The sequence below is a fragment of the Ceratotherium simum genome, chromosome 37 (assembly GCF_057802395.1).
Source record: "Ceratotherium simum simum isolate JZ-2026a chromosome 37, ASM5780239v1, whole genome shotgun sequence".
NCBI classification, from domain to species: domain Eukaryota; kingdom Metazoa; phylum Chordata; class Mammalia; order Perissodactyla; family Rhinocerotidae; genus Ceratotherium; species Ceratotherium simum.
In genome coordinates, this window is record NC_141936.1 from 9,192,399 (window position 1) to 9,215,605 (window position 23,207).

A 23,207-nucleotide genomic window follows, 5' to 3' on the forward strand; every position below is an offset into this window, starting at 1 on the left:
GTAAAGAAATAGATATCCACAAGTTCTCCTGTGAAAAACTATAGAAACCACTTCCACTTCAATGAAGCTCATAGTTTTACTGAAAAGTGACGTGATCCAAAGTCCCACAATATTACTAACTATAGAAAAATATAAAAATCAGTTTAGCATGGTGTTTTCTCCCTCCAATATTTAAGTTTTCATTTTCCACTTTAATTGAGCTTTAAGCTTTGGTTTCCTATTCCAGTTTAGCAACAAAAGAACAAAACAACGTGAATGAAATTAGAAATAATTGGAGCCAGTCTCAGAAATAACCTCGGGGTTTCTCCGGCTTCTAGTGCAGCCCCTTTAAGCAGTTTCCCTGGATATACTTTTCTTCCTGATCCCCAAAGGCTTGCAGTATTGGTGTTGCTTTTTTATTTTTTAACCTCAGATGCCCTGCTAAAGAGTGCTGCATGCTGGTCTAGGCCATGCAAGCAAGGATTCTCCAAAGACTGGAGCCGAAGGTACAAGAAAAATGGTGCTCCCAATCAGAAGGGCCAGATCGCCCCTAGGAGTTCACACCAGCCTTACTTCTTGAAAATTGCTAACCAACCATTTTTCTTTTCAAAATAAACACTATTTCTCTCAACTTCAGTTTGCAAAATATTACCCCAATTCCACTGGACTAAAAAAACTGGAATTTTACTGACATAATTGGATTATGAGGTTTAAAGATTGATGGAACTTTTCTGTTCCAAATATAATTGTTCAAATACCAAACCTAAACGGATATGTAGAAGTCACCTTACGCAGCTAGAGCCAGAGTAACACTGCAGGCTCCATGGCAGGGTGGCCCAGCAGAGGGGGTCACAACCACGGGAGTTGTAAGCCCTGTTATAGCAGGATCTGGGAGTCTTAGGGGAACATATCACCTTTTCTGCAGCCACAGTCTATCACTAAAATGAAGACTACTTTAGTCACTCTAGTTCCCTCTATGCCTGCTCATTTCTCAGATCTCAGCTCAGGCACCAATGACCTTGGCAGTTTGTTCATACAAATATGCTAGCACTTGCCATACTCTGCTGCCATCTGAGTATAAATCTATCTCCCTGAGGAACAATAAAGTCCTAAAGAACAAGGGCTGGGCCTTACTTGTCTTTGTGTTTCTAGTGGCTAACTTAGTACCTGGCATATTTTTTTATATATACACACATATATAAATAATATATGTAAACAAACGTCTATAGGAGAAAAGAAGGGAGGAAAAGAAAAAGGACATAGAAGGTTTTATTTAGGAGTTTACAGAATATGTATTAACTTATTTATAGCACATGTTTCTTAGCATGCCATGGGACTCATTCCTAGTTCTTTTGACATTCCTAGGTAAATTAATATTGATAAAACCTCTTTGAAGGCACTGTACCTCTGAGCGGAAGAAATCACAATATTACAAACTCTTCTACCAAGTACCTCTCTTCTCCATTACCACTCCATATTTGACTATTGCTTAATACATTTGATTCATGTTCTTCTGCCACAAGACAGTTCCATAAGAACAGAGACCACATCTATTTTTGTTCATTGTTGAATCCCCAATGCCCATGGATGGTGTTCAATAAATATTTGTTGTTGAAAAACTGAATAAATCTAGCACAAGACCAGTCGAAGAGAAGGAAAAGGTAATTAGATCCAAACACTTCAGCATAATATGGACTTTTCTTTATGTTTATTTTTTATTGTCAAAAATAAGCAATTAACTAGGACTACATAAACACGTGAATGAACCCCGGTGCCCTCGGGCAGTGTGTGGGTCAGATGGTTAGTGAGGTGCAGAGGTGAAAGAGGCAGTGTTTCAGAGCACAAAGACAACGACACTGGCACTCTCACTGGTTTCTCTGCTTTCAGCCAACTGCGACCAATGGGTATTTACCCAGGCCCAGTAGACGGGTTTATGGAAATTATCTAGTTTTAGCTAAACTAATCCTTACAAAATAGCTAAGTGGCTAAAAAAGGACTATTGCAAAGATCTACAAATTGAAGATAATACTAAACTAATAATACTAATACCAGGAAAATGGCAAAGTTGAAACTTCTTCTGCACCTAATCTGAATTCATAATCAGCCACATTATGATTTCAAAACGAGTGTCAATCACATGCTACCTAGCAGATACTTAAAAAAAATTTAACACACTTAATCTGTCTCTTCAAGGTAAAGGTGACACTTTAACAATGAGAAAAAAAGTTATTGGTTTTTGAAAACAAAACAACCAACTCAAGTTCTGAAGATAAAATTTTAAGAACAGATGTTTTGGAATGCTTCCATTGTTATACAATTTGGGAGCCTAAAATGATCTAAAAGTATAAACTACAAAACTGCTCCTATCTATACATTTAAACTTTCTAATCGAATTTTCTAACTAGTTTTTAAAGATGCCAACTTAAGAATAACTAAGAATTATGAATCCATTTTTTAAACATCTAAAAATGCAACACCTTTCATTAGTCCACAAGAACCGACTGACATCATGAGAGACTGAAATTTATTAGCTGGATTTCAAAATGAATCTAAATATAATTGGTGAATAGGATTGAAAAATGAGTATTATGATTTAGTAAGCTCAGCTCACTTCTTCGCAAGATAAGAGGATGCATCTTTTTCAGTTATGATAACCATTAAAACCAAAATCAAGTACCAAAATATATAGAACTTAGAATCAGACCTTTGAGTTTCCGTATCACAAGTTATTAAAGCAAAATAATAAAAAATTAATAAATACTGCAATCACATTGCTTTCACCAAAAGTATTAATATGAACATCGTTTTCCACACTTTTTTAAATAAAAATATTTTAAAATTTATTTCATTCTCATTTTTCTACTTTTATGTATGTTTATAATGTACATAATAAGTTAGTAAAGCAGTAAAGTACACTTGTAATTTTAAAATAAACACACATATGTTATTGGGAATGCATGTTCAACAAAGTTTAGAGATTACTACTGAAGGCATCAGGAAGCAGTTGAAAAATTTTAAGCGAAAGGAGTAAAAGAATCAGATTTGAACTTTAGAAACATAATCCTAGAGATAATAGGCAGGGAGAAAGTGTCTGGAGGTTAAAGTGATTTTTTTAAAAAATCCCTGTTTACCATGCTAATAGCAGAGAGCATCCCATACGCTCCCCGTATCTTCAGATCCTTTCACGAGATCCAAATGACACATGGGTATATTTGAACAGAGGCCTTCTGCAGAGAAAGGCCTCCTATTCTGTAATCTAACCCAGAAGACAAGGGGGACAAAGAAAAAGACAAGGTGGAGCCATGAGAGGGGAACCTAGAACAACACTGGGCTCTGTAACTGCTGAAGTCCCTGTTTATGTGTAGGCTAAGAGTCAGACTAGGAAATACTGAGCACCTCTCTTTTCTGATATTCCCATTTATAATCTCTTAAAGTTTTTTAAAAAAATAATTTGAATAATAGAGCAATTTATAAAATGAAAAGTAAGGGGCCGGCCCGGTGGCGCAGCGGTTAAGTGCACATACTCTGCTTTGGCGGCTCGGGGTTCGCAGGTTCAGATCCTGGGCGCGCACCGATGCACCACTTGTCAAGCCATGCTGTGGTGGCGTCCCATATAAAGGAGAGGAAGATGGGCACAGATGTTAGCCCAGGGCCAATCTTCCTCAGCAAAAAGAGGAGCATTGGCATCAGATGTTAGCTCAGGGCTGATCTTCCTCACAAAAAAAGAAAAGTAAAATATTGTTTAACTCCTACTGCTCCACTGAGTCCACACATGGTAATCACTGTCGACAGCTGGATGTATTTCCTTGCAGACCTTTTCTATGCACATATATACTTTTAAATGTACATATATATGTTTCAGTGTGTGTATATACATTTATATAGGTTTTATATTATTTGACTTTATAAAGAAATAGGCTCATATTCATATTATTCTGAAACATGCTTCTTTCACTTTGCAATATATGATGGCCATCCTCTTAGGACAGTCCACATGGATCTAGCTCCTTTTTTTGCAGCTGCAGGGAATGCTATCTTACTAACATGACATAGGTAATTTAATCATTCCTTTATTGATAAACAGTAGCAGTGTTCCTTCTACAATAAAGCAGCAATAAACATTCTTGTATATATATTCTCGTTCACTTCTTTGAGAAAGATGGATTCCTGGAAGCAGAGTTTTCGGGTGAAACAGTAGGTACATTTGAAATGTTGTTAGCTACTGTGAAATGGCTATACTAACTTATACTTCAAACAATAAAGTTCAGCCATTCATTTTGACCTTCTTTTCTCATTAAATTTTTTAATAGAGTTCTAGATTTAAGAAAAGATGTCTGAAAACAAGTCCTCAATTTGTATATGAGAAAATAAAGGTTTAGAGAGAGTAGGTTTATGGGCCCAAGATCTCAAAGCCCCTGACAAGGTAACACACTGGCAGGAGTTCCGTGAAGGGTGACTACTGCTGAAAGCCAGGACAGCACCTTGAGTTAACTGACTTCAGATATAACGTGTGTTCTATCAGAGCTACTAACAAATAGGAAAGGGGACTGACTAACTGTCATCTCATTTTCCTTGCCTACTCTCAGCAAGAAAAGAAAAAAAGGCAATAAATTCCTAAAAGACACAATAGCAAGAGGGACTAGAGAAGGAAGATTCTCAAACTAGGTGGAGTAACGGGCACCAAGAGCTGAAGGTATCATAAGTTCAGCTGCATTGAAGTGAGCAAGTGTGGTGGAAAAGCCTCTGACACGGGATGACCTTAGCAAAAAAACCTTCCACAGCCTCAGTGGGGTGTATGAAAAGTTTCTTGGTTCTAAATATCTCCATGTGGCATCCAAAATGAATGCCAGTACTGAAACCAAATTCTGAAGAGAAATATCAGAAAAGAACTAACATCCCACAATGAAGAAACATCTTCAAAGAAGATGTTGTTATAAAAATACCACAAAAGTACTTTCCAACAAATTCCAGCCCTAAAAGTAAAGCTTTAAAATGAAGCTCCAAGCGTGGAAGTCTTGAATCCTTTGCTCTGTCCCTGAAGAGGCCCATTTAAAGGCAGGCACTTCTAACCAGATAACACTGTCTTTATTCAACCAGACCTATGGGGCATAGCAATGAGGAAAGAAGGTGGCAACTTTACCTTTTGAAATTAGAATGGTCTAGAATAGGAGTCAGCACACTCTTTCTATCAAGGTCAGAGAGAAAATATCTTACGCTTTTCAGGTCATACGGTCTCTGTTGCAACTATTCAACTTTGCTATTGTAGTGCAAAAAAACAGCCATAGACAGTATACAACTGAATAAGCATGGCTGTGTTCCAACACAACTTTACGGATGCTGAAACTTGAATTTCACACAATTTTCATGAAAGATTATCCTTATTTCGACTTTTTTTCAACCATTTAAAAATATAAAAACCATTTTTAGCTCATGGGTTGTACATCAACAAGCAATGGGCTGGATTTAGCTCGCAGGCCATAATTTGCCGACCTCTGGTACATAGCTCTTCTCAGTTGAACTGAACTTGAATCTTGGTGGAAGATGGCAACATCTGAGCCTACCTCTTAGGAAGGTTAAGTTAGAAAGCAGAAAGGTAGAAACATGTCATTCTTAAAGAGTTTCAGATATTTACCTCAAATCTCTTCTCTTGTTGAATTCCTCGGGTGGAATTGTCCAGGGCAGGTGTTGAGGAAGACATTCTAGAACTTCTGAAGAGAAATCAGAGAAATCTACACCATATTCTGTTAGGATTCCTTCTGTTTCAGGCTCGATTTCACCAGCCTGCCCAAGACTCTTAGCCAGCTGCCTGCAGACAGGACAGAGAGGAATAACTGTGTTAGTGAATAAATTAAACAGTAGGTACCTGTTTCCTCTCTAAAAGTGACGGCGGTAGGAAAGTCTTCAAACTCCTGCCCTTCCCCCAGCAGGAATCCCATCACCAGTGAATGGGGGGCCAAGCAGAAGAGACAATGATACTCGTGTCCTATTAAATCCATGACTACAACGTAATTTCATCTTTCTTCAGGAATTCTGACCTGGGGTGTGGGGCCAGATGGCTTTTCTTAGGACTCCTGCAATTGTTCTTCACGGAGAAGTCATATTGATATGGTTAAAAACTTTTGCCAATTCTTTCTCTTGCAGGGGCTGGCCCCGTGGCTTAGCGGTTAAACGCACACGCTCCGCTGCTGGCGGCCCAGGTTCGGATCCTGGGCATGCAACAATGCAGAGCTTGTCCGGCCATGCTGAGGTGGCGTCCCACATGCAGCAACTAGCAGGATGTGCAACTATGACATACAACTGTCTACGGGGCTTTGGGGAGAAAAAGGGGAAAAAAAAATGGAGGAGGATTGGCAATAGATGTTAGTTAGCTCAGGGCCGGCCTTCCTCAGAAAAAAAAAAAATTCTTTCTCTTGCAAACACCTTTAGAGACAATTCGGATCAACCCAGTTTGCTGTTAAATCATAAGTTTCAGAGTGCCTATACCTTAAGTCATGCTCACTAATTAGATCTGATGTTCATGTTTATTTCACAATTCTACTAATTTTTACCTTAATATTTTAAAATATTTTATCTGAACACAAAAGTAATATACATTCATTGTAGAGAAGTTAGAAAATACAGAAATGCACCAAGAAGAAAGTTAAAATTATCTATAATCCAGTCACCCAGCAAACTACCATTCACATTGTAGCGTACTGGTCCATTAAAAGTAAAATCGCATTTAATAGGATAGTCTTGATATCATGAGTAGGGTTCCATATTTTAGAGGGCAGATCTCACTCTTTATCTATGGGTCATCTACACTTATATCAAAATTGACAGCTCTCCATTCTTGTAAGTATTGGCATGCCATATACAGACCACAAGTCTAAAGTCACGTGTTGAACACAGACAGTCAATAGGAAATGTGATATGAGTCTTGAAACAATTGCCTTTGTAGAGGGTGTTGGAAAGAGCAAAGATAGACACCTCCTCTATTGTACAGGTCTGTTCATCCACCAGTGTGATCCAGGAATCCACCCTCAGCTCTCCCTGCAAAGAGTTTAGCTCTGGCATTAGGACCCTCTCTGGGGCCATTCAATTTCTTTGAAGATGATTCTGTTTCCTTTGTAAGGGCAGATACCTGGCCGCCAGAGTTCTTAGGTGCACAGTGGTAGAAGGGGACTGGGGAGGTGGTTGCCTCGTATGCAGACTTTTAACAAATTCCCATCTTCAGCCTTGCTCCTAGAACATGGCAGCAGTGGCAGCAGGGCTGGCCCCATTTCTCACACACCAGCCAAGAGAGCCAGCCCACAGCTGACACATACACCTGCCCACCAGCAAGGGCTCTAGGTAGCCTGCGGGTTGACCTATTGGCTCCAGGTAGCCTGTGGGCTCCTCCCTCACACACACTGTGGACTCAGACCAGTGCCTTCTCCTCTTTGAAAGATCTCATATTTGAAAGATCCACAAATATTTGGAAATTAAACAATCCCTGGATTAAAGAAGAACTCAAAAAAAGAATTAGAAAATATTGAACTGAATGAAACATATCAATATATGTGAGAAGCAGCAAAAGCAGTGCTTTGAGGGAAATTTATAGCATTAGATGCTCATATTAGAAAAGAAAAAATGTATCAAACCAATGATCTATGCCTATACCTTAAAAATCAAAAAACAGAAAATCAAATTAGATCCTAGGTAAGCAGAAGGAAGGAAATAATAAAGAAACAAGAATCAATGGAAAGAAAATGAACAAACAATAAAAAAAAAACACAAAATCAAAAGCTGATTCTTTGAAAAGAGAATAAAATAAATAAGCTTCTGGTGAGGCTGATCAAGAAAAATAAGGAGAGCAAGTCACAAATTACCAATAACAGGAATGAGAGAGGAGATATCATCATAGATCCTGCAAGCATTTAAAGGATAATAAGGAAATTATGAATCACTTGAAGCCAATAAATTCAGTATCTTGGATGAAATGGATAAACCTTTGAAAGATACAAACTGCCTAAGATTATTCAATACTTAAATATTCCTATATCTGTTAAAGAAACTGAATTCATAGTTTAAAACCTTCACATAAAGAAAACTCCAGGCCCAGATGGCTTCCCTGGTGATGCTGTGATTTAAGACAGAATTAATACCAATTCCATACAATCTCTTCCAGAATATAGAAGAGGACAGAACACTTTCCAACTAGTTTCATAAGCCAGCATTACCTTAATACCACAACCAGACAAAGGATTCATGAGATCAATATCCCTCATGAACACAGACTTAAAATTCTTACCAAATATTAGCAAATAGAATTCAGCAATACACAAAAAAGGATAATACATTATGACCAAGTAATTCGATATTTGTCCAAGATTCAAAAAATCAACCAATATAATTCATCATATTAGCAAACAATGAGAAAAACACATACAATCATCTCAATGGATGCAGAAAAGGCATTTGAAAAAAGTCAACATCCATTCATGGTCAAAACTCTCAGCAAGTGAGTAACGGACAGGAATGTCCTCAACTTGATTAAGGGCCCCTACGAAAATCCTAAAGCTAATACCAAATTTAATGCTTTCCTCTGGATCAGGAAGAAGACAAGGGTGTTCACTCTCATCATTATTATTAAATATGGTATTGGAGGTCTTAGTGAGTGCCATAAATCAAGAAAAAGAAAGAAAAGGCATACAAATCGGAAAGGAAGACTTCCATATTGCAGGTAAATGGGCCAAATGACTACAATTCCCATCATAGAAGTGACCAGCCTCCTACAATAATGCCTGGCCTCTCTTTACAGAAGACCCCTCTCACTCTACGAAAACCAGTAGCCAGCATGCTGTGTGTTACTTAGACTCTGCCTCACCTCAAGACTTTGAATGTGAAGAGAAAAACACAAAGACAAAGAAGTGCTTAGGATTCATTCACAGTAGCTAGAGTGGTTTCTAATGATAGTAGTGGTGATGGTAGCAGTGCCCAGTGGCACTGGTGCCCTGCAAGAGCAGTGGTAAGAACCGTTGGCATCATCGTGAAACTAACCCTGATAAAAAACGATGGTTGTACTTCTTGTTCTTGGTTCTCCAGAGTCACTTTGGTTCCCACCCCTTTTTCAAGTCGTTGAAGCCTCTTACTGCTTCTGTGAGCCCTTCAATATTCTTCCAATAGATTCCTTTTCTGACCAGAGTTGGTTTCTCTTGTTTGCAACCAAGAATCCAGACAGTCAAAGACTCAGGTCTCAATTTTCAAAATGCTAATTAATTTTCAAAATGACCTCATTACTGTGTTCACTAGAATGAAGTTCCCCTTGAGGATTTGGGGGACTTGTTGTCACTGCCTTTGAAATTTGAAGGATATTTTGGAAATTAATTAGTATTTCGAAAATTAATGGGACTCGAGTTACCCATCTAAACCATTTATTATTCTCACAGGTTCCTGAGGTTCTGTTTTCTACATTCATCTCTTAATACTAATGTCTTTAACTATCTGGGTTCTTGGTTGCAAGCATGAGAAATTAACTCTGGCTTGAAAAGAAATTTATTAGAAAGATATCAAAGAGCTCACAGAAACTGTGAGATACTTGAAGAACCTGAAAAGGGGGTGGAAACAAAGACTTACATGCTCAACCTCTAAATTCTTGATTCTAGATTAAGATGGAAACTCAGGGACTTTCTACATATACCAAAAAAGTATTCTGAATCTCTTGCAGCTGCCAGGCTAAGACAGAAAAAAAAAAATTCAAAGGGTGATAAATCATCATTGAATTCAGGGTCTCCCTAAGTCTCTCACATGAAGAGCAGGGGTACTAATCAGAAAGAGTAAGACTCAGAGAACCAGACCATATATATACACACAAGATATTATCTAGGAGGATGCAGAAAAGTCTCAGTACCTTGGATGCCTAGTTCCAATTGACCTTCCATTGTCATGAGTCATAAGTGGACTATGATACCATTATTCTAATGAGTGGTCTCTGAAAAGACAATAGAACAGAAACTTTCTCCCTGGGGGCAGAACTTCAAGCGATATATCCATGGCTTGGATATACTGCTGCTATATCCAGGACTGCAATACTTGGCTGAGGAAAGATGGCCTGATGGGCAGTGGCTACAAGTTTAGCCAGATGGAAACGGACCTGAAAGAGGAAAAATTGGAGGACCAGTGACAAGGACATCTGGGGAAGAGACATGTGGATGAAGTGCGCCTACTGAAATGAGCCCAGAGTATGACTATTTGTGTTCCATGAGAATGTTCAGCAAAAGACTTCCACTGTGGAAGCAGAATGATCTGCCCTAAGAACGTCAACCAACCTCCTCCCCCACCCACTGCAGTGCTTGCTCAATGGGCATAAGAACAAATACATGGTAGCAGGAAATGAGCTCCACAGCATGAACTCTCATTGTTGATTCCTGGCTACCATCCTTGCAGGATGCCAGTTTGCCAGCAGCAGCAACCAACTCTGAGCCTCTGATACAGAACCACAGTAGGAGGACCCACCAACTAGTTGATAGCAGGCTGAGTTTGCTCAGCTCTTCTATGATGACAGGGCAGTAATTTCTCTCCAATAAAAGCAACACTAATTCTAGGTTTGGCTTTGCTACCTTCAAAGTGCTACCCACCTTGCTTATATAAACACTACAGTCCATAGATTTACCAAATACCTTTTAAGCTATTATGTTATCTCACTCAACATTGTTTGTCATCAAGGATTTCATCGTATAGAAGCAGCAAAGCCCAGTGAATTCACTGATTAGAATGGTGTAATAATGTACTAATGGACTAAATCAGGAGGCAACATCTGGCGAGGTTGGAGCGCTATCCTCCAGGACACAAGCTTGCTCTTAATATCTTAGAGCTGTGCACATGGTCTGGGAACCAAGGGTGCAAAGGAGGAGTTGGGCCTTTCAATATCATACTTCAGACCCACTCACAATAACACTCACCTCTACAGCTGAGAAGTTTTAGTACCTCTGGGGACACAGTCATGATTCCTCTGAATTGGAAGCTGAGACTCCAAGAACCCTGACTGATATAACAAGGCATAAAATATACTACCCATTCCTTCCTGAAAAAACATATTTGCAATTCAAGCCAGTTGAGAGATGACTCAGAAGCAAGGATTCAAGAATGGCAAGTAATAATATAAATAGGTTAATCATATATTATGTTGAGACATATGAAATTGCCAATATTTGACCGTTTTTTACCTATAAAACGCCAATTTCACATGCTTCTACTCAATAGTATTAAAAATCACATAAAATAATTGACCATACATATAATCAGATAGCATATATAGTTTCTAGGAAAAGTATAAACAACGAGGTATATCACACACGATAAACTAATATGAAAAGAAACACATTCTTATATGTGGTGGGAGTCTCAGTACCAGTCTTTGTAAGGCAGACTTAAAACCCAGTATCATACTCTTACCTGATGAGGTCAGAGTGGCCAAAAACGATTACCTTTTGCCTTAAGAGGAAGAGGGTCTAAAAACTTGAACAAAAAGGCATTTTATAATGTCCAACTTTTAAAGTATAATACTGAAATCCAGGAAGAACTCATTATTTAAAAATGGGGGTGGGGGAGAAGCCATCCTAGGCATTCTATTAAAAAAATACTGCATGTCAAAAGGAAGAAAGGAACAAGCGACAGAAATGGCAGAAGGATAAAACATACTCTGTAAGTATGTGGTCACAGAAATGACAATCTTGACTGAAAATACTTGCAAGAACTCAAACACTGATGAAAATATTGCCTTATTGCATTAGGAATAAATAAGTCACAAAAGGAAATAAAAGCTAGTCTTTTAGACCTCGGAAATAAGTAGAAAAGAACAATAAAACCATCACAAAAATGAAGGTTATACAGAAGGTAACTAATGAAGAACAGACACTATTTGAGAAAAATAAGGATCACAGAGAAAAAGCTTGTAGAAATGAAATTGGAAAGTAAAAAGAGTTAAAAAAGATTATAGAGAAAGCAGACTTATAGAGAAAGCAGACAGATGTGAAAGGCAGATGAAGGAGATCCAACACTGGCATAACCAGTATTCCTGAAGGAAGGAACTAGAAGTGTGGAATAGAAAACATCTTCAAAGATGTTTTCATTAAGACAACTCTCCTGAAATAAGAGAAATTTTACAGACATAAAGGGTATACAATGTCTCAGGAAAAACTAATGAAGAAAATCACCACTGAAACATATTCCAGTGAAGTTACGAGATTTGAAAGATGAAGATCTCTAAATGTAAGAATACAGTTCTCATAAACTCTTTCTGAAAAACTACTAGGTGATGCACTATCTCCTACCAAGAGATGGAGAAAGAAGACCAGTGCTGAGTACTGGATCCACTTCTAGGGGGCGGGGGGGGCGGGGAGTGAAAAGGAAGGAGGACATAAGTAAGCAGGTGATGATGGACCTAATATTAATTGTCAGAACAAGTCATATCAGACATTGGACCTGTACTGAAATTAAGAGAAAGAGAAATTTGTCTTTTATTTATTTTATTTTATTGGTGCTTTGCATTCTGGCAAAATTTTTCACCGGGCTATATTCTCAGTCCAAAGAATCTTGATTTGTTTACTGAAATAACAACATGGCTCATAAAGACAAAATTATATTTTGGTTATGGCTTTCAAATGTGATCAATGACTCCAAGTTTCTATTAGTAGTAATTAACATTTATTTTACTAAGTTCTGGAGAACATTTCTCAAGTACCTTATTTAAATAAATTTATTATAGATTTTCATTGGAGATATATTTGATAGAAGCCTAGTCTGGACAGCTTGCAGGAGATAAAAATCTAACAGGTCAGCATGCTTAAAGAGTTCATGCTTCGGGGCCTTAGATGCCCCAGAAAGAATCCTATGCTGTCTACTTTACTCATAAATTATGCTGTCACTCTAAAAACCAGAATACCTTGGGATCTAAACAAAAGCAGAATCTACTAGGGAACTGACTTATACATTGTATATTTGTCTTAGAAAAAAGTTAGTTTTTGTATTTTAAATTCAGTGTAAATTTTATTTAAAATGAATACTCTACATAACTTTCCCTTTCATGTATTATAGTTCAAAAGTTACAGCTTTCTAAGTAATTTCTATGTCTTCTAGTCACTGTTGAAAAGATGGCAACAGCTGTTTTAGGACAACTATGAGTCAGTGTTGCACTGAAATGTCTGACCATTCTCTTAAAAACCACACTTCAGCCTACTCTGCATTAAAATATATCCTTCAAAAACAACTTAGAAACTCTCACAGCCAAGGGGACCCTAAGGAGACATGACAACTAAATGTAATGTGGTGTCCTGGATGAGAGCCTGGAACAGAAAAAGGACATTAGATTTAAAAAAATCAAAGATTTCTGAATAAAAGTATGAACTTCGGTTAATAATGTTCATTAATTAACTGAATTAATGAACAATACTGATTCATTAATTGTAACAAATGTACCATAATATTATGTTCATAATAGGGAAAGCTAGGCGCAGGAGTGTATCAGAACTCTCTGTACTATCTTGACAATTTTTCTGTAAATCTAAAACTATTCTAAAAAACAAAGTTTATTTTAAAAGAACTTAGAGTTGAAACAGAATAAAATAAGTAATCTAGAGTTCCAATAATAGGTAAATGATAAACTAATCATGGCATATGTGTTCAACTGATTATTATGCATTTTAGAAAAATAATTTTTAAGATGTACCAATACAAAAATGACTGACACAAAATTTAAAAAATGTTAATATAGGTATAGTATAACTTAACTATGTAAAAACATTTATGAAAAGAGAATATCTAAAAATGACGTTATTTTCAAGATGAGGATTATGAGTAACTTTTTTCTCTATTTTCTAAACTTCCTTTAATATTGTAACACTGGCTTTTTTTTTTTTTTGAGGAAGATCGGCCCTGCGCTAACATCTGCCAATCCTCCTCTTTTTGCTGAGGAAGATTGGCCGTAGGCTAACATCCGTGCCCATCTTCCTCCACTTTATATGGGACGCCGCCACAGCATGGCTTGCCAAGCTGTGCATCAGTGCGCGCCCGGGATCCGAACCTGCGAACCCCGGGCCGCCGCAGCAGAGCGCGCGCCCTTAACTGCTTACGCCACCGGGCTGGCCCCAACACTGGCTTTTTTAATTCAAAAATTATAGAAACATTTATTATAATCCAATAAAAACTGTATTGCCCGGTATTGGTTGCCCACCCAACATTCATTCCCCTCTTCCTCCTTCCTAACAGAAACCTAATCTTTTTCATACAGTGAATTCATCTTCAGCTCTAGAGGCAGTTCTTCATTATTCTAATAAAATCAGGGAATAGCTCCCCTAGAGACTGTAATCAATATCACGCTTGGCAGACAGGATTTTCCCCTTCCTTGTTGGATGGGATCAAGAGAGCATGTAGCCTGACCGTACTGGCAGCTGTCTTCATGGCCACAGAGAATCTACTACTAGATCACTGATGACAGCCTTTAGGGCGATCTGGTAACTTCATCAAGTCATTAACTATACTGGGCCTGGAGCCTGCATAACCTCTGGACTCCCACTTATGTGAGATAATATATCCCCTTATTATTTAAGTCACTTTGGGTCAGAGTTTTCTATCACTTGCTGCTAAAAGCATCCTAAGTAACAGAAATATTACAAAATATCTTCCATGAGAGGCAAACTTCCCTTTCCCTCCTTGCACTCTGCAACAGGAAATGTAAAGCTCTCACTACCAAATATTAAATCTCAGGACTGTTCACATCATACATCTTGTTATTTGTTACACACTGACACGATACTGCTGGTTTTAGTCTATAAAAATACTATAGATGGCTCCTTCCTTAAGCAATATATTTCTAACTTAAAGGCATTCCCCTTATGACTTCCAAGTTGAACTAGGTCCACAAAACATAAACCAAGTCTATTTCACCTTCGTGGAATACAGCAGCAAGGCCAGGAAGTCATCCTTGTCCCCCAGGGCAGATCTCTTGCCTCAATACTATCATTCTCCTTTGTTTATATCTTTCTGGCACATGTCACTTTCTAGCTGTGTCATAATGCTTTAGGTACTCTCCTCATCGATAGACAGGGAAGATCATCCTAAAGAGAATAAATATTTCTTTATTTCTGCATCTTACATTGAGACTTGTACATCTTAGGGAGCCAATACATGTTGGTTGAATGAATAAACAAATAAACGAATTAATACTTTTGAGCCTGGGAAGAAAGCATACTATTCTTCCTTGAAACTCCAAAGGAAAACTAAGAAAACTGAAGGTAGTAAAAACAAACAAAACCCCAAGACATGTATTTAGGTAAGAGTCCTTTAATAACCAGCTGCCACATTAGCAAAATTATTAATATTAACATGTCAAAAAAAATCAGGAACAAGAAAAAAACGTCTGCTACTATTGCTCTTATTCAAAATTGAACTTTCATCACTTATTGATGTGGAAAATAGCTCCTCCCCAATTGTGAGTTACTAGTTCAGGAAGAAAAGACAAAAGTTATAGGGATTAGAATGGAAGAAATAAATCTGTCATTACCTACCACTGATATGATTATCTACATGGAAAACCCAAAGGAAACTACATCCAAAGTATTAAAATTAATAAGAATATTTTGCAAGATGGCTGGATATAGAATTAATATACAAAAATTGACTGTAATTCTATACACCAGCACCAAAAAATTAGAAAATTCAGCTTAAAATGCCTGTTCTTCAGAAGATATCATTAATAACAAGAAAAGACAATTCATAAACTGAGAAGAAGAAATTTTCCATTTCAGTAACTGCTAAAAAGACTACTTTCCAGAATATATATTCTTTAACTCCAAAAAATCAAACGACAAACAGCCCAATTAAAAATGAATGCTAAAATGAGTGGGTGAAAGTTTCAGCAGAAACAGACCAGTTGCATAGTCTCAAAAAAATCTTCCCTAAAATATAGGATAATAACTACAAGGGGAAAACAGTAAGTTGGGAATCCTGGCAGAGACCACCTTAGCCTAGCGATCGAGGTTAACGTCACCAGTAATACATACTGACATCATGTACCCCCTGATATGATACACATCACCTCTTTGGGATTCTTCCCAATAATGCCTAATCTCAATCTAATCATGAGAAAACACTAGACAAACCCAAATTGAGAAACATTTTACAAAGTCACTGACCAGCACTCTTCAAAAATGTTAATGTCATGAAAGACAAGACTGGGGAACTGTCATAAATTGGAAAGACTATAGCAACATGACAACTAACTGCCATGTGGGATCCTGGACTAGATTCTGGAACAGAAAAAGGATGTTGGTGGAAAAACTGACAAGATCTGAGTAAGTTCAATACTTTATTTAATAGTATTGTGCCAAGGTTAACTTCTTAGTTTTGATAAATATACTGTGGTAATCTAAGATGTTAAAGAGAACTCTCTGTATCATTTTTGCAATTTCTGTAAATCTAAATAATCTAAACAAAAAATTAACTGTTAAAAAATGAGTAAAGACATGACATTTTCTAGAAGAGGAAACATAATAACCAAAAATATAGGAAAAGATGCTCAATCTCACTAGCAATCAGAAAAATATAAACTAAAATCACAAGAAACCATTTTACACGCAATTAATTGGCAAAAATTGAAGAGTCTAACAATATCAAATGTTGATAAGAATATAAAGCAATGGATACTCTCATACACTGCTAGAAGGACTAAAACGAGTACAGCCACTTTGGAACATGGTTTGGCTATAAAGTTGTAAAGTTAAACATGCACATATGTGTATTCTTAGGGTCTAGAGAAATCGGTTAGTGAGCACTGGCTTGTTCATAGGAGCACTGTTTATAATAGCACAACCTTGGTTCAACCCAAATATCCATTGCTAGATAAATAAATTATGGTATATTTCAAGAAATGGAAATATTATGAATTAAAATGAATGAAATATATGAATATATCTTAGAAACATAATGCTAAATGAAAAAAAGCAAGTCATAGGAGAATACATGTAGCATGATATTTTTATAAGGTTCAAAAACAAGCAAAACTAAATAACATTTTTAGGGGTATAAATACGGGTAAATTATAAAGAAAAGCACGTTCCAATTAGCATGTTTGAGACACCGATTACCTCTAGGGAAAAAATTAGGGGTTATAATAGAGAGGAACAGACAGAGAGCTTCAACAGTATTGTGATATATTTCTTAATCTGGACAGCAAGTCCATGTACTGATTTTAATATCAAGATTCAAAAACTACAGAAGTGTTACATTTATTCTCTTATCTGTGAAACATACTTTGTAATTAACATTAATAAATATTTTTACAACAAATATTTTAGACAAATACATACCAAACACTATAGTAATTATTCCTTGGGATGAAATTCTGGAAAATTTTCACTTTCTATAGAATATGTTTTAAATAATTTTAACAGTAAATATATAATATGTATATATTTGGTAGAAATTAAAATTAAAAATTTTTTAATTTTGATATTGCAATAATAAATAGTTGGAGACAGAAAGCTTTCCTCATTAATTTATAACGATCACCACCTCAAATTTTCTCACTCACTAGAGTTCCTCCACAAATACTGTTCCTATTTACAATCAATGGCATTACAACTGGGTCCTACCATAAAATTAATCCACACAGTGCTGAAATAACATTCCCAATTTCCTATAGTTGATAGGTGGGGGTGGTGTGTGTCTGTGTAAACATTCTATATAAATAAGCATTAGGTCCTCTGTTCTGGGTGATGTGCAAGTAAAAAACTTATTGGGGAAGGGACCAGCTATAGACATAAGAAATTAAGACAAGAAAGTCCTACAAATTGGCGTCTTCACGTTAAAGAAAATAAGAACACTTAACAGTCAACATTCATGTTCTAAACCATTCATCCTCCTTTCTCTACCACATATTCTTATAAAGTTTTAGCCTTAAAACTAGGCTATACATAGGAAGACAGTCATACATTCTTGTAGTGACTATCACTATCATTATTGCTCTCAAATCCAAGCTCTCATGCATATTGGTCCATGTTGGAAACTCCATGCAAACAGATAAAATGGTAACAGATTCCTGAGAACCTGCAAGTGGAGAACAATCAAACATCAGCTACACTTGGGCCCAGAACTTCAGTAACAAAATACAGTGAAAACAACGGGGGGCAGATACATAAAATATACAGCCAAAAGCATTGTGTATTATTTTCTATAATCAGGAGGAGAGATCACGTTATTTTCCCTTCTCCTGGCTCAGAACTATGACACAGCAGAAGGCAGCAAATCAGAAATGGGGACTTGAGGAAAAGTGAGGGCAGATCCATGAAAACAGATAACAATGGGGAAAAGAAGCAAGGCTCAACAATAGTGAATGATTTTAAGGAAGGTCCTGAAGCTTGAGAGTGAAGAGCTTAATGTTCAGGTGAAGGAAGCAAAGAGGAGGCTGGAAGAGTTTAAGGAGTGTAAGAGAAGGCTCATGGTAGCTGAGTTTCTCTAACACTTTAAAATAGTATTTTCAAGAAGATGCACTAGAAATTGTGGATGAAGCCGACAACCACAGAAAAAGTGTTCATGATTGCACACAGTGTGAGGAAAAGAATAAGCTGGAAATCGAAGCCTGGATAAAGACCATTCTCCCCCATTCCTTTTACTTTTGCTCTGTTTTGACCAGGACACTCTCAATGTCAGACATAGCTTTTTCCAAAACTGCTTATAGGCCACCAGGTGGAGCCCAACAGTCACAAAAAAAGAGCCCCCTCCTCAGCCTGATTTGCTTTTTGTCCACCAGCCAGCTAGAGCCATACCCCGTGAAAAGGACTTATAAAGTCTAAGTTTGATAAGGCAAGTTCATAAGATTATATAACTCAGCCTCTTTCTCAGAAAAGTCTTTGATAAGGAATATACCCTTGAAAAGGTGAAATACTCTTTTTGCACAGGGGGAAAGATTGGATAGAGCTATTTTTCGATTTGCTAATCTTGTAGGCTATGCCTCAGTGAAACAAACTAATCTCTCCTGTTTGTTTTTCTACCAACCTAGTTACTGTTTCATTTTCCTACTAAATACAATTTAATGTAATTTAATGACCACCTCCCCAATTCATATCTACCTCATAAGAAATTCAGGATCTATCAAAACTGAATGGAATAGTAAAGGTATTTGCTTCCATCAGTCAACAAATATTTCCGATTGATAACTGACACCTTATGAGTGCAAAGCTGGGAGATGAAGAAGATATCAGAACAGATGCCCACCTCCCCGCCGCCCCAACCACTTCCTCCTCTACCACACAATCATCAATCAGAACTTGCCTTCCTCTCCTTTTGCCTCCCCCAGTCACTCTCTGCAATGGAACTTCCTGTCGTTTATACCCATTAAAATGAGTAGTACTGCAACCCATTCTCTATTTCTCATTTCAACAGCCTCCCATTAAGCCCAGACAACTCTATGTTCAATGTAAAATTTCTCAATCCTGCTCTACCTGAACTGACCTATTCATTTTCTCTCCTCTCCATCTCTGAAAGCTACCAAAGTTTGCTAGAGAAAATAATATAAATATGTCAATTTGCTCAAGGTCAATTCATGTTGTGTATCTTCAGTTAGTCTTCAGCATTGCCAAGAAACACTACTATGTTCCTCACAGTAGCTGCTGTAAAACTTTTCCATTTTCTTCAAGGTTTATCCTTAAATATTTGAGAACAAGAAACCACGACAAATCTAGGGGAAGGTGGCCATGATACCTTCACGCTCATGACATCTTGGAAGGAAAGGCAGGGACTGTAAACTCTAGACTTTAGGATAGCAGACTTCACAAAGATCTGAGAAAATATAGGCATGAATTCCACTGCAAGAGTTTCTAAAAGGAAAGACGATTTAAGAGGGTTGGGAAGCTCTTAAAACTACAAATCTGATTATATAATTACAAATCATTCCAGTGAAGAAGCCAATGTGGCTTTTTAAGTATCCTGGATGAGAGTCTAGTACTAAATATTAAAAGTATTGTTGTCATGCATAACAAAAAGCAGTGATCCCTAAAAGCCAGCAAGGGTTCATAAAGAACAGATTACCTTCAGGTTTTTGATAGCATTATAGGACTAAGATTCACGAAAATGTGGTAGATGTGATGTATAGAGATGAACAAGGCTCAACTGAGATCTCTCACGACAATTCTAAGAACAAGATGAAAAATAACTTTCTAACAACTAGAGGTTTCCAGTGCTGTAATACTCTTTGGGCTCCCATTAACTGGAGGCACCAAAGTGCCACTAGGGGTGCCAGAGAAGTGATGCTTACACCGAAGGGGACACAGGATTGATGGCCTCCTTAAGTCCCCTTCCAAAGCTACTGAAATTATATAGTATTCTATTAATGTGTGCGTTCTATTTAATCTTTTTGTTAAAGATTCTAAATTTAGGGTTTTCTACCTGAGTTTATATACTGGCTGTATGCTGCTATCAAGTGTTGATTTTGAAATCATAGAACCTTGGTTCTCATCACTTTCTATTCCAAACTCCTTCTCCTGCGTTTTCTAGCTTGATTTATGGTGCAACATCTTCCTAGTCAACCTGGTTGAAGATCTTGGGGTTCTCAAATCATTTTCATCTACCCATCTGACCAGCCAGCAAACATTCACTGAGCATCCTTGTCCTAAAGGAGCTCATGGCCAAATAAATAATTTACATAAGTAATTACAATACAAACAGACAAGAGCTATGATAATTAACGTATTATGGTATTTTAGAAACTACGGGAGCACCCAGGAGGGAGGATTCATAGTCAGGGAACATTTTTCTAGTGGACAACTGAGTTAAGTTTAAAACTGAGTATTTCACCAAAAAAACCCTGGGGAGAGGAGAAAGCCACTGCTGGGAGAGGAAGTACAGTGTGCGAAAGTTTGGAGCTATGAACAAACATAGTCAGCTTGGGAAACGGCAAGCAATGAGGCATAAGTGAAGGGAACGGCAGGAGCCGAGGTTGCTCTCAGTGATTTGTGGTTAAATGCCATCATCATCTACCCAATCACCCAAGTCGGAAGTCTGCAAGTTTATCCAAGATTTTGTCCTCCTTCATGCCCCGTTGCCAGGTGGTCATCATGTCTGGGAGAACTACCTTCTTCATCTCCCCTGAATCTTTTCACTCCTCTTGTCCCCATCCCCTCTGTCTTACTGCAAAGACCTATTATGACTGCTTGCTTCCAGTCATGGCCCTACTCATCCACTCTGCACTCTCTGTCAGAGTGATCTTTTAGCAAAGAGGCTTCCGTTCTCCAAGAAACGATCCTGGATTTCCCCTTTCACCCACTTCCTCTAAAATTCCAGAAAATTATTTTATTCCTATGGAAGAACTTGCACCATTCTGCTCTGTACTACAGTTAGAGCTCAAAGAGACAGGCCATTCGATCTACCTGCTTTATCCACACTCCTTCCCAGAGAGTCGAGTCCCACAGTCCCTGCTAATTGGGCAGTGGGTCGTGGGACCTGGGACCTCTACCTCTGGTTAAAACTACTGACCAGGGCAAATAACTGTTTCAAGCTAGACCAATAAGATTTTCTAACCTAGAAATTCTATGCTGTAATCTAGACTTCAGTACGTGACCTGCAGGGGACTTGCAGTGCCATTTTGGGGCCTTGAATGCTATTGAGCAGGTAGACGGCCACTGTGTAGAGAGAAGCAGAATAAATACAGCTCACATGCAGAAAGGGGCAGAGAAAACACACCATGTGGTGGCTAGGCTGGTCAGGGTGGTTGGGAGAAACTGTGATTCCTTTGCTGCCTTGTTAGTTATGAGTTCCTCAGGAGACCTGCCTCCATTTCCTGCCCTGGGTTTTAGGAGAACCACCAGTTTCATATATAAATCCCCACGTTTATTTAAATTTGCTCAAGTAGGATTCCATTTCTTAGAATCAAATTAATCCTATAACATTTATGTACAAGTCCTTCTGCATTAGGCTATAATTTCCTTGCATAAAGAAACCATAAAAAAAAAAGAGAAAGAAACCATAGCTTGTTTACCTTTGTATGTCTCACATAATACAGCCTAGTAACTGACACACAATTGATCAACGCCTGTCTCATAAACTGAATTTAATTACAAAAGAAGTAAATGACTTTGGACATGAATAATTAGTAGCAATTACATTGGCAGAAGAAGTTCAGTACTTTTTTTTTTTTTTTTTTTGTGAAGCGATCAGCCCTGTGCTAACATCTGCCAATACTCCTCGATTTTTGCTGAGGAAGACTGGCGCTGGGCTAACATCCGTGCCCATCTTCCTCCACTTTATATGGGACGCCGCCACAGCATGGCTTGCCAAGCAGTGCGTCAGTGCGTGCGGGGGATCCGAACTGGCGAACCTCAGGCCGCTGCAGCGGAGCGCACGCACTTAACCACTCGCGCCACCGAGCCGGCCCCAAGTTCAGTACTTTTAAGAGTAGAGTGTAGGGGCAGGGAAGAATTTCAGAAGGAAGCCACCTTGGCTAAATTCGGTTTTCAGCCACAGTTTCTGTGGAAACTAACCACACACACTCATACCCATAGCAAGTACTACCTTCACGCTCCTGGTCAAAACCTGACAAAGATGAGAGAGCAAACCCAGGCAGTCATAGCACAGCATGTTCTGACTAGAAAACAGTGACCTCAGTTCCTAAAGATCAGTAACTGATAGCCAGAACAAAAGGGCAAGGCGACCACCAACACGCTCAACAGCTGCAGCCTGCACCCCTCAGAGACAGACGTCATCTGAGAACTTCATCGTGAAAACCTGCCACATGCTATTTCTTACGATAAATTTTTTTCACAAAGATTTTAAAAGGTATACTTCCACAAAAGACAGTTTTAATGTCTTTATAGTAAGGTAGATAAAAAGTTAGCAGTTTTCCACCTAAGTATGAGAATCTTCAAATTTTTTTATTGTGTAAAGTACATGATTAATATATGGTTATTATCTTTAAATATTCTTTCTTTAGATTCAGCAAATGTCCTTGCTGCTTCAAAGGCCCGACTCCTTTTTCGATTATTGTTGTACTTTACCCACAAGAAAAGCGTTCTTGATGAAGTAATGGCTCAGCTGTAAAAAAGGAACCTGCCAGGCCTCTCAAGCAATAAGAGAAACTCACACCATGAAGATTTCCTGACTACACCCTTACGACTTGAAAACTAAGGAGGCAGTCCAATCAAGTACACACAATGGGATACAACAGAAGGGCAGATAAAAGACAAGGCTGGATTTCCTGCTTTGATGTGAAAGTCTTTCCT

The 23,207-nt window shown here is 37.9% G+C and overlaps 1 protein-coding gene across 5 annotated transcripts in view; it reads right to left on the reverse strand.

The window, feature by feature from the left end:
• Window positions 1-23,207, reverse strand: part of DIS3L2 (DIS3 like 3'-5' exoribonuclease 2) — a 337,343-nt gene that overhangs the window by 174,653 nt on the left and 139,483 nt on the right. For all 5 annotated transcript variants that reach the window (XM_004427679.3, XM_087424689.1, XM_087424686.1 and 2 more), the window contains one exon: window positions 5,612-5,785. In XM_004427679.3, the coding sequence (XP_004427736.1) occupies window positions 5,612-5,785 (174 nt within the window). The remainder of the gene's footprint in view (window positions 1-5,611; window positions 5,786-23,207) is intronic.